This window comes from Somniosus microcephalus, chromosome 4, assembly GCF_052327205.1.
Source record: "Somniosus microcephalus isolate GS21.2 chromosome 4, FLI_Smic_1.0, whole genome shotgun sequence".
NCBI lineage: Eukaryota > Metazoa > Chordata > Chondrichthyes > Squaliformes > Somniosidae > Somniosus > Somniosus microcephalus.
The window spans coordinates 217,805,491-217,818,331 of NC_140990.1; the positions used below are offsets into that span (position 1 = coordinate 217,805,491).

Genomic DNA, 12,841 nt, shown 5'->3' on the forward strand with positions numbered 1-12,841 from the left:
TGCTAGATACATTGGTTGAAGTTAAGCAATTATAAGTTCAGTCTTTGAGGAGGCTTCCTGATTCTGGCTGGATAACGCCTCTTTGGGATATCAGGTTCTTCTGGCAAGGTTGAGTCAGGATCAATGTCGTTGTTTGGTTCGTCTGCTTCCAATATCACCGATTCTGCGGTAGATGCAATTGGTACTTCTGTTTCATCGCCAGGTGTATCAGATCGTGGTGTGGAGTTGACGTTTTCCAGTGACTCTAGAATCTGGTCAGCATGGCGTCTTACAATGCTCTCTCCAATGTCCACGGTATACATTAGAGGTCCTTGCCGTGTACAGATCGTTCCTGGCTGCCATTTCTCTGTGCGGTAGTCCCGGGCCAAAACTGGTTGACCTATCTTAAAACTCCTGGTCGGCCTTTCATTCATATTCTGAAACTGCCTGTTCTCCACATCTCTTCTGATGTTTGGCTTAACCAAATCCAAGCGGCATCGTAGTTTTCGATTGAAGAACATCATGGCTGGAGTTTGGTTGGTAACCGCATGTGTCGCATTCCGGTAGGCAAACAAGAAGTTATCCACCTTGTGTTGTAGGGGTATATCTTCATTACACATTGCCTTGATAGCCTTCTTGAATGTTTGAACAAACCTCTCGGCCAATCCATTAGTGGCTGGATGATATGGGGCGGATGTGTAATGCTTAACACCATTGTTCTTTAAGAACCTCCGGAACTCTTCAGACACAAACTGTGGTCCATTGTCAGAGCAAATCTGTTCAGGCAGCCCATTCCTGGCGAATATGGTTCGTAAGACTGTGATAGTTTTTTCTGTGGTGGTTGAGGACATTTTTATTACCTCTGGCCACTTTGAATGTGCATCCACCGCAATTAAAAACATCGAGTCCATAAAGGGATCAGCAAAATCAATGTGCACCCTTTGCCATGGAGATGAGGGCCACTCCCATGGATGTAGAGGGGCTTGTGGTGGGGCGTTTTGGACCTTCTGGCATCCTGTACAGCTCTTGGTCATCTCTTCGATTTCTCTATCGATTCCCGGCCACCACACAAACGCTCTGGCTAAGTTCTTCGTTTTTACCCCTCCCAGATGACCCTCATGAAGATCATTGAGCACTCTATCCTTCAATTTGGGTGGAATTACTACTCTGGATCCACACATCAAGGTTCCTCTGCACACTGACAGCTGTTCCCTTCTCGGCGAGAATGCTGGCAGCAGTGGTTCGCCATGTGCTGGCCATCCCTTCACCGTTAAATCATAGACCCAGGAGAGTGTCGGGTCATTTCGTGTTTCCTTTTCTATGTTTGCATTCGTCACAGGGAGACATTCGACTATAGTTGGGTGGAATAACTCCACTGGATCCACTGCCAGTTCTTCTTCCACCGTCGGCAACGGTAGGCGCGACAATCCATTAGCATTCCCATGCTGTTTAGTTCCTTTGTACTCGATGTCATATTGGTGTGCCCCTAGGAAAAGGGACCACCTCTGTAGCCGTTGTGCCGTCATTATCAGTACGCCCTTCTGAGGGTTGAAAATGGAGACCAGAGGTTGATGATCAGTTAGTAGAGTAAATTTCTGACCGTGCACGTAATGATTGAACTTCTTCACCCCCCACACCAGGCTGAGGGCCTCTCTGTCAATCTGGGCATAGTTACGCTCGGCTGAAGTTAACGAGCGTGACGCAAAAGCTACCGGCCTCTCTGAACCATCAAGGAATTTATGTGACAGTACCGCCCCAACACCGTAGGGAGATGCATCACACGCCAGTCTTATCGGTAGTGATGGGTTGTAGTGAGCCAATACTTCTCTTGAAGTGATTAGGTATTTACTCTTCTGAAAGGCCCGCTTACATTCATCGCTCCATTTCCATGCTACTCCCATTCGTAGCAGGGTATTCAGTGGATGCAGAATTGTGGACAAATTCGGCAAAAACTTATGGTAGTAATTCACCAATCCGAGGAATGACCTCAGTTGCAACATATTTTCAGGTGCTGGAGCCTTAACTACCACTTCAATTTTGACAGGGAACTTATGCAACCCCTTTTCATCAATCACGTGGCCACAATACGATATCTGTTTCTTAAAAAACTCGCACTTAGGGCGATTGGCTCGTAGCCCATGTTCACGTTGTCTAGTGAGCTCCTGCTCTAGGCTGGCAAGGTGTTCACTGTCATCTTCACCTGTCACTAGGATGTCGTCCAAGTAACACTGAGTCCCTGGAATCCCTTGCAGGACTTGTTCCATCGCTCTTTGCCATATCGCCAGAGCTGATGCTACTCCGAATACCAGTCGATTATACTGGTAAAGACCTTTGTGAGTGTTTATCGTGAGATACTTCCTAGAGGATTCTTCAACCTCCATCTGCAAATATGCTTGTGCTAGGTCAATTTTTGTAAAACGCTTCCCTCCAGATAGTGAGGCGAAGATATCTTCTATCCTTGGAAGAGGATATTGTACTGTGTGAAGGACTGGGTTCACCGTCACCTTGAAGTCCCCACAGATGCGAACCTTCCTTGGCTCCTCAGACTTATTGTTTAACGTTTTCTTCATGACAGGAACGATGGGTGTCGCCCACTCGCTCCAGTCTACCTTAGATAACACACCTGCCTTCTCCAGATTCTCCAGCTCTGCCTCGACGGCTGGGCGAATTGCATATGGTACCGGTCTTGCTTTGAAAAACTTGGGAATTGCATTCTCCTCTATTTTTATCGAGGCGGTTACGCCTTTAAGAGTGCCCAGTTCTTGTTGAAATACCTCTTTGGCGTCAGCTAAGATTGTTGACAATGGACCAGGAGTGACGTCGTCATCCTTTTTACCAGCCACCGTCAGTGCCTGAATGGAGTGCCAGTCTAAACTTATCTTTCTGATCCATTCACATCCCAATAACGGTGGTCCACCATCTTGCAGAATGTAGAGATACAATTTCTGTATTTTCTTGCCGTTGTATTCGACAGGCACCCTTATTTTTCCTCTGGGGTATACTTTTTGCCCGGTATACGTCCTCAAGACAATGGATGTCTCTCTCAAGGGTATGTGTGAGAATAGTCGCTCGTAGTCTCGTCGATTCATGACGGTTAGAGCTGATCCTGTATCCAATTCCATTTTGACTTGGGACCCTGCTATCGTGAGGGTGACCCAAATGGTTCGGTGATCCTCTTTTGCGATTACGTTGTGAAGTTTGAGACAGCTTAGTCTCTTGTTCCCGGATTCACTATCGCTCATCTGGTCTTCGGAACTACTGTCTGTCATCTTTTGTACTTTCCTGTACGGTTCCTTAGTAGCCTTTTTGTTGTCGTTGGTCTTCTTCCCAGACCTGCAAACTCGTGCAATATGTCCTATCTTTCCGTATTGCCTGCATATTTTGTCCTTGGACTAGCAGTCCTTCTGGTCATGGTTTGTTCTGCCGCAGCGATAACATTTTGCAAATCCCCGTGTCATTTTGTGGGTGCCGTATTCCTGTGGCTTTTGTTGTATTTCCGCAGCTCCCCTTGCTGCTGCTTCATACGACACTGCCACGCTGAAAGCCTTATCTAGCGTCAGCTCTTTCTCTGAGAGTAACCTCTTCTGGGTTCCTTCACTCAGGAGTCCACAGACAAATTTGTCCTGTAAGGTATCTGCCAGTCCTGCTCTGAACTGGCAGTGCTTTGATAGCTTGCGTAGTTCCGTAAGGTAATCAGCATTGCTCTCGTTTTTATGCTGATTTCTCCTGTGGAATTTAATTCTTTCTGCTATCAGCAAGCAGCGGTGTAGGATTTAGGTGTTCCTGTAGGATAGCAACAATTTTGTTAAAACTCTTCGCCTTCAGTTTGGCTGGAGTAATCAGGTCCCGCAATAGGCCGTACGTTCTTGCGCCCATTAAATTTAGCAATACCGATGCCTTTTTCTCATCTGCTATTTCGTTTGCCTCGCAATATACCTCGACTCTTTCCACATACGTGGTCCAGTCTTCTATTGCATTATCGAAGGCAGTAACATCGCCAGTCTTTGGCATCTTGAAAATCTAAGATGGCGCCTCCCGCGCTTTGCCTTCGTTCCCGATGGATCAAAATGGCGCCTCCCGCGCTTTTCCTTCTTCCCCACTGAGTTAAGATGGCGCCTCCCGCGCTTTCCCGCCGCTGCCGCTGCTGCCAACGCTGTTGCTGGCGATTATATTTATTTTACTATCCTGTAATGGCGACGCCCTATGGTCTTCGCGGCTCCCCGATCGCTGCTGCCAATGCCGCTCTCCGCGGTATTTTTATTTTTCTATCGTGCTTCAATATTTGCTCCGTTAATTGAAGAACCGTTCCCATCGTGGAGCGGACCCTCTGGGACACTTCCCTCCCTCTTCTTAGGTCCGAACGCTGCCCGGCTTCGAAGCACCGGCCGCGCCCTGTGTGCTCCACCCTCTCTCTCTCTCTTTGCTTCCCGACTCGCTGCCCGGCCCCATTGCAGAGCCACCCGATCGAGCTCTAGCCCGCCGCAACCCAGGAAGGATCAGTGCACTACCTGCCACCAGCCCGATTAGCTGGGAAACCACAGACTGGAGACCAAGCCTGGCTCTCGACAGTCTCTCCTGCACTTTTGAATTCGATGATTTGGAGGGCGGTTGCCCGCGGTCGACGCCCGTTTCTCGAGTTTCTTTGGATTATTTTTTTTCTTCTGGCTCCGACCTTCAATAACGTCGTCTGAGGTGCTGCCGAGTTGCAGGTAAGTTCGTTTCTTACTCGTCGCCAGTATTATGTCCGTGTATAATTGAGACACGGACTGCAGGAGTTGATTATTACAAGTCTTTACTGAATGGAGACAACCTGGAAACTGAAACTACAGAAGCCTGCTAGGGCCTTTTATACAGGGGTGGTCACTGCCGGTACTGCAGTCTGAGACCAGTTATTCCCTTAAAGGTACATACACAACAGCCACCACTAACCTCCTGCTGAATTTCACGGGAGGCGTTGGCGGTGCCGCACTCGGGCACTATTTGCTTTGCGCCCCGTTAGCGCCCACTCGGGGTGCTAACTGGAGGCGCAAAGCAACCACATTTTTCCCCCATAAAGTCTTACAAGATGAAGTGCCATCAAATTTAATACAGCTACTGAAATTCCATTCATGTCATTTGTTGAATATGTTTGAATTTCAATGTTTATGTATGCTTTATAGTAAAATTAAAAAATGTCACTTGAAAATGGAGCAAAACAATGCTCCTTTATACTATTGTGATACTAGTGGAACTCCTGTGCTGTTACTGTTTTATAAGTGCAGGAGTATTATACCACGTAATGAACAATAAGGGCAATTTTGAACTTTCACCAAAAATGGGCATGAAGTGGAAAGGGCATCTGCAGGTTCCACCCAATGGCTGCAGTGAGAGGCTCGATCTCGAGCCATTGGTTAGGCTGCTCTGTCCCTGGTACCACCGGCAGAGTGTGCGTGGTCCAAATTCCATGCATTGGTATTGAAAATTGCAAACGGGGCCCTAAAGCTGGCGTAGGACTCCAACTTGTATAGGCAATTAGGCTTTCATCTGCTTCAGGTGGGAGTGATTGCCCCCCATTTCAAGGTCTGATTTTTTTTTCTGCTTTTTAGTTGCTGTCATCCTGTTTTCCAGCATAAACCAGGAGGGCACTAGTTGAAATTCACCCCAAATCAGTTATTGTGCTGCAAAGGGGAGCTGTGTGCTACCTGTCCGGTCCCTTTATGGCCACAATGTCTTATTGGTGTGAATAGACATAATCTGACATCAATTAAAGGACATTTACTGTTGAAATTGCTTTGAAAATGGCAGATATATAGACATATACACACATATACATACACAACAGGCCTAAGGCACCCAGCGTGCTCCATGTGGGTTACAAGTGCAAAGTGGCACAGATTGTATACCAGGCTCAATAGGCTTCTGATTTTTATGTAAATTAGGCAGCCACTCTTTATTGTGCCTGGAGTGCCTGAACCATGCAGTGATGAGGAGGCTGATTTCCAACAAAGAATAATTTTCTGCCCCCTGGCAACAATGCACTCTGTGCCCTACCCCACCCCTCTGCCCTGTGTCTGATGCCTTTCTTCACCCCCCACACCACCCCCAACCCATCCCTGTCGCCTGACAAGAAAATCACCCAGTGCACAATCGGCAGCTAGTAGCCCTTCACTGCTGGCACCCAATGCTCCTGGCTCATCAAAAGCAATGTCCTTGGAGCACCAGAAAATTCTATTCATGAGCTGACCTCATGTTATCAACTCATTTGTTAGTTGACACACTGTGCCAATCAGGTCCCGCGGTGCTGAGTGTGTTATCAACCCTTTGTTTGATGTTTAGTTCAGCTGAGTCCAGTACAAAAAGAAAGCAAAAATGCAGCATCTTCCAGCAAACAATTGTTTTGTTAGCACATTATATCCTAAACATTTTTACCAGAGTAGTGCTTATTAGTTTATGAACACAAATTGATATCTAACATTTCAAAGTGAAGTAAATGGAGATTGACAACATTTACTTCCTGTCACATTGTTAAAGTTTTATTAAAAGTTCTAACTAAAGCAATGTTTATCCCTTGAGATTTGCTTATTTGTGGTTCATTAATCAGATCACATAAACATTCTAATGCTGCCTTTACCTTCAGATTGATGATCAAGAGTGGACATTTTTGCTGACCGGTGGCATTGGCTTAGATAACCCCTACGAGAAGCCATGTGACTGGCTTCCTAAAAAGTCTTGGGATGAGTTCTGCCGACTTGATGAAAAGACGAATTTCATGGGCATCCGGAGAGAGTTTGCGATTATGTTAGACGGATGGAAGAATGTTTATGACAGCATGGTAAGTTGGGGAGGGGAGGGGAGGGGAGGGGGCAGGAAAAATATGAGGTTGTTCAAAATTAATGTGTCCACTTTCAAGGTTATTTTATCAGTATATTGATTATTTAGCTTGTGCTGAGTGACATAGATATTTAATGCATGCTGAAAATGTTGATATTTGTCAAACTATAGAGAATGTACAAAATAACAGACTTCAGTGTTTTTCAGAAATGATAACTCATCAATGTATTGTGCAACATAAATTACCATAGGTTGTTCAGTTCAAAATTTGATACAAAGCTTTTAAGTAGCACAGTTTTATGAAAAATTATAAAAGATTCAGTCCATACAGTGTTAAGTTTAATATTTAGTTTGTCAAATAATATATTACACATATATATATGACACATACATAAACATGATCGCTGACTGCCACAGAATATAAATCATATAACTATTAAAATAATTTGTTACTGTTGTTGTAGCCTAATAGTGTTAGGGATGAAGGGCTACCCAGATTGGTCCAGTTTGACTTAATTCACAGAATGTTTGAAGCTGGTTCAAATGGCTGCAACACAGGTAGATGTCTTTCATTTTGTATCTAAAATGTTTATTTTTACTTTTCATAATCTCTTAGCTCTTGTACTGGAGGAGTTTGTAGCCTTGCGGTATGGCTGCTGTGTCTGTCAGATGTCTAGCCAAGCTTTCACATTGGTGAACTCATTGAGGGCAATTAGACATAGAAGTCAAAATACTGCTGGTTCTTAGCCTTATTCCTGTAAGAATGGTTTCATCTAAGGAGCTGGAGCTTGATATGGATACTAAAATGTTAAAACCAGCAAACTGAATTTCAGCAACAAAAATAGAAAATGTTGAATGCACTCATAAGGTCTGGCAGCATTTGTCTGAGTCTGACCTAAATTTCAGATTCCTGGTTCAATCTGGAATATAATCCCAGTTTGCCCAAATGGGCTACACCAATTGGTACCTAGGTAAGTAAAGTCTAATATTCTAATTAGCCGGGCTTCATTCCTAAATACATCAAAGGGCAGAACAAACAAAAACAGTGTTCTACTGTGAAAATTAAATACTGTTAATAGAATATAAATACCTAAAATACCAGAGCCTTCTACTAATAACTATAATGAATGTTGCTGTGTAAATTCACTGGCCCCATGTGCCCAGCGGGAGCTGCACTTGAGGGAAATGAAGGTGGGATATAGTGCTACCACACTGAAGCTGTTATTCTCCAACCTAAACTCCCTTATAAGCGCAGCTCCCCACTGGGAGTATGAGCTTGGTGTAATCATGCTTATATGCTAGGATAGTGGATCTCAAGCTAATTATAGCACTTGGTTCTTGTTCTGTGGTGTGGAGATGCCGGTGTTGGACTGGGGTGGGCAAATGTAAGAAGTCACATAACACCAGGTTATAGTCTAACAGTTTTATTTGAAATCACAAGCTTTCGGAGCGCTGCTCCTTCGTCAGGTGAAGTGGAGAGATGCATATAGACACAGCTTATATAGTCAGAAAATAATGCCAGATGATTACAGGTAATCTTTCTAACTGCCATTTATCACACCTCGGCAGAGAGATAATCACAGCAATCAAAGGTGTGAATGGTGTCCAAACAGGTCAGTCAGGAAAACATTACATCAAAGAACAATGAGGTGGGGTCACAAGGGGTCAAATGTTGCAGATGCTGGGGTCTGTATGCCTGTTTTTTGTTTTTCATACAGACCCCAGCATCTGCAACATTTGACCCCTTGTGACCCCACCTCATTGTTCTTTGATGTAATGTTTTCCTGACTGACCTGTTTGGACACCATTCACACCTTTGATTGCTGTGATTATCTCTCTGCCGAGGTGTGATAAATGGCAGTTAGAAAGATTACCTGTAATCATCTGGCATTATTCTCTGACTATATAAGCTGTATCTTTATGCATCTCTCCACTTCACCTGACGAAGGAGCAGCGCTCCGAAAGCTTGTGATTTCAAATAAAACTGTTGGACTATAACCTGGTGTTGTGTGACTTCTTACATTCTTGTTCTGTGCTATAGTCTGCTTGTTGTTTCATATTCCAATATAGAAGCTGTTGAGCAGTCACTATACCTCTATTAAACTGAGGTAATCTGCCATAAATGCTCATGCTGTCAAAGGAAGGTGTGCTTCTGTGATTTTTTTTGCAAAGTTTGAGATAGGTGCTGGAAACTGTAAAATTGCTTAGTTTGACCTTGTCCAATCAAAATTTTCAGTAAAGTCATGCCTAATTTAATGGCCCTGATTTTGCAGTCAGTGGCGAAGGAATGGCGCTCGCCGTTCATTACATTTACAGCTGCCCACATACTTTTCACGGGCTTTTGAGCAGCAACTTATGGTATTTAGAGATCCTTTCCCTCTACAGGGGATCTGTGGCTTGTGTGAGCAGGACAAGCAACAGCATGTCTTTTTAATCAATCAGATTGAAGAATCCTCACTGAGACACACAGGGAGCTAAATTGGATAGGGACCAGAATACGGACGCATGGATCGCGATGCGGGATTAACCAGCAGCCGTTGCTTTTGATGCAGGCAACACGGCAACTTTGTGCTGCCTGCTAATTAACATAATTGCAGCATGCAGCCAGCATTAACCACACTATTGAGTGGCTGTATGCCTCAGCAGGGGGCCCAAAATTGTGAGAGGCTAGCACCACTTAAAGCTAGCCTGCACTACTTAAAGTCAGTCTGCACCTCTTAAAGAGGAGGTGCATTGCAGCTAGAGCAGGTGGAGGAAGTCATTGTGGAACTCATTATAAAGTGGAAAAAGACTGAATAATGGCACAACATGGCAGAAAGCAGGCTCCAAGATTCTCCAATGCTGCACTGGAGGCCTTGGTGGAGAAGGTAGAGAGGAGGAGAGATGTGCTCTATACACAGGGGGCCAGTAGGCCCTCCAGACAAACTCCCAGAAGGCAGTGGGACTAGATAGCCGTGGTGGTCAATGCCAGGAGTAAAGCCCCAAGGACCTGGATATAGCATCGCAAAAAGTTCAATGACCTCACACGAGTGGTCAAGACTGGTGAATGTATCTTCAAATGTCATATCCCACTAACTGCACCACTAGCCTCAGCAACTTCTTAATGCACCACACCCCCATCACTCACCTATCAACAACCTCTATCAATCAGGACTCATACCTAACAGTCATAGCTTCACATCACCCTCACACACTTAGCACTGCTGCAAGCCTCACACCCACATCTCATAGCTTGCACAAACTATCAGCTATTCAACCATGACATCTACATCACCCAAACAGATTGCACTACATCCACTGACACACTTTCCCCTCTCTTGCAGGACAAGGTGGTGCATAACCAGAAGCAGCAGAACCTAACCAGCAGGCAACAGGCACATCTGCATGTCCGTGCCCCCATTGAGGAGATGGTACTCGCCAACATTGCAACATCCATTGCTGAGGCCATGGCCAGTGACAGGGCTGAAATCATCGAAGATGATGGTATCCTCATACCTAATCAGCCTTCTCACATCCCACTTCCCCCTCATCCCACAATTTCTTTTGATTTACAAGCTGCAGATGGTGTAAGTATGCACCTCTTAGTTCCCCGCCCCCACCCCCACCCCGACCCTTGTGCCTTTCTCCTTTCAGATACCCAGGAATGATAGAGAGACAGAGTAGATAGAGAGAAATTTTTCCTATTGGCAGAAGGGTGGAGAACCAGAGGACACAGATTTAAGGTGATTGGCAGAAGAACCAAAGGCGACATGAGGAAAAACTTTTTTACGCAGCGAGTGGTTATGATCTGGAATGCACTGCCTGAAAGGGTGTTGGAGGCAGATTCAATCATGGCTTTCAAAAGGGAATTAGATAAGTATCTGAAGGAAAAAAATTGCAGGGCTACGGGGAAAGGGTGGAGGAGTGGGACTAGCTGAAGTGCTCTTGCAGAGAGCTGGCATGGGCTCGACGGGCCGAATGGCCTCCTGTTGTGCTGTAACCATTCTATGATTCTATGAAGAAACACCATCACTTGATTTCACACTTGCAGACACCAACTCAGATACTGACACTGCGCGTAATTTAGAGGATAGCTTAGAGGCGGAATCTGCACGTGGTGAGACACCGGGCACAAATGGCCTGCAGCCAGGGCAGGGGGCAAGATTAGCTCAGGTGCCAGCTCTGGTTCTGCTGCAGAGGACTCAGATGAGGACTTCGATGGGGCAGGCTACAGAAAAAGGCTGATGGGTGTACACAATGAAATGCTTGGTGCATTGGCAGGCCTGGCAGAAAGCCTGCGTGCTATATCAAGGTGCACGGAGGAGTCCAGCACCAACTTGACACAGGGCTTTGCGCAGAGCTTGGAGCCCATCTTTTCCAGCATGGAAGTGGTGACCAACTCCAGTAGCACTCTTGTGGAGTCAACCATGATGCAGTCTCTGATGGCTGATGTTTCAGCTTCCATTGCAGCACAAGCAGCAGCCACCCAACATCTGGATGCTGCCATGCAAGCTCAGACTGCTCTCATGCAAGCTCAGACTGCTCTCATGTAAGCTCAGACTGCTGCTATCATGGCTGTGGATACTAGGGGGGGGAAATTCAGTTGGTAGCGCCACCCGTTAGCGCCTTAAGAGGGCGCGAACTGGGGCGCAAACCCACTAGTGCCCGGGCACGACAATATCTGCGCCTCTCGCGAAATTGACCGGACATTTTGCGGCAGTGCTAAACAATACCGCCCGATCTCCTGCGTACGCAGATCTTGACGTCATTCGAGAGTGCAACGCCCTTGGGGCGCCCCGGACCGGAAATTCAGTGGCGCCCCCCTCCTTTCCGCCTGGCACTACCAACGACAGGTTGACTGGAATGCTTCCCAGTCGCTGTGGAGCTGAGGGGGGACGCTATTTAAAGGGGGCCTCTTCCTGGCTTTTGTGTGGTAGCCATTTTTGCACCACTCGTTCTGAGAGAGAGAGATTTGGAGAGAGAGAAAGAGAGACTTCTGCATTGAGTCAACGCTGTCTGAGGTAGTTTTGGCTTCTGACCATAACTTTGCAGGTACTTTGCTATTTGACCTTCATAACTTTGATTGCCCAGATACTATGGGGGCTGCAATGGATGGGAACGTCGTCCTTCTCCATCACGTTTGGAGGGCACAGAGACGCAGAGAGAGAGTGGCAATCATGGCCAGACAGAGGAGGGCCAACAGGCCTTGGTACAGGAGACCTTACCCTCCCAGGGTTTTTCGCCAACAGTTCTCCTACATTAATATCTCTGAGGAGCACTGTTTGCGAATGTGGTGTATGTGCCTTTAAGAGCCCCAGGTGTGCTGTAATGCCGGTAATTGCCACTCGGGCTATATAAGCCTGTATATTGTATATATCCGTTAGAACCCCCCCCCAGACTTTGCTTAGTAAATACCTATGAACCAACTCCTGTCTTCAGTGTCTTTATCAACACACGGATACTACAGTGGCGACGAAGTGGAAACGGACTTACCTGCAATTCGGCAGCACCTCAAGGACATCAATTCCTCGGGCGTCCAAAAGACTCAAGGAAGTGAGAGAAGCTGTGGTTTCACCAGCTGGCCAAGCTGGTGGCAGGTACTGCGCTAATCCTTCCTGGGCGTCAGGCTGGGGCTCCAGCGGCTGGCTCTACAGCTGAGACAGGCAGCGAAATCGGAGGCAAGCAATAACGGATTGGGAGGGAGCACTCGGGAGATGGCCGGCGCGGCAAGCAGGTCAGCGTTCAGACCTCCGGCGGGAACCAGTCTCCAACAGTAAATAAAAATAAAAAAAGAGAACGGAAACCGCAGTAAACAGCGTTGTTATCAGCAGCAGCAGCGGGAAAGCGCGGGAAGCGCCATATCTTTGCTACAGAAAAGAAAAAAAAGCGCGGGAAGCGCCATATCTTTTCTGAAATGCCTAAGTCTGGCAATATTGATGCTTTTGATAGCGAAATAGAGGATTGGACCACATACGTGGAAAGAGTAGAGGTATATTGCACTGCAAATGGAATAGAAGATGAAAAAAAAGCTTCAGTACTTCTGAACTTAATGGGCGCAAAGACATACGGGCTG

The 12,841-nt window shown here is 46.3% G+C and overlaps 1 protein-coding gene across 2 annotated transcripts in view; it reads left to right on the forward strand.

Annotated features, from left to right (window-relative positions):
- Positions 1-12,841, forward strand: part of dnah7 (dynein, axonemal, heavy chain 7) — an 816,199-nt gene that overhangs the window by 608,782 nt on the left and 194,576 nt on the right. For both annotated transcript variants that reach the window (XM_085985836.1, XM_085985837.1), the window contains exon 52: positions 6,596-6,790. In XM_085985836.1, the coding sequence (XP_085841962.1) occupies positions 6,596-6,790 (195 nt within the window). The remainder of the gene's footprint in view (positions 1-6,595; positions 6,791-12,841) is intronic.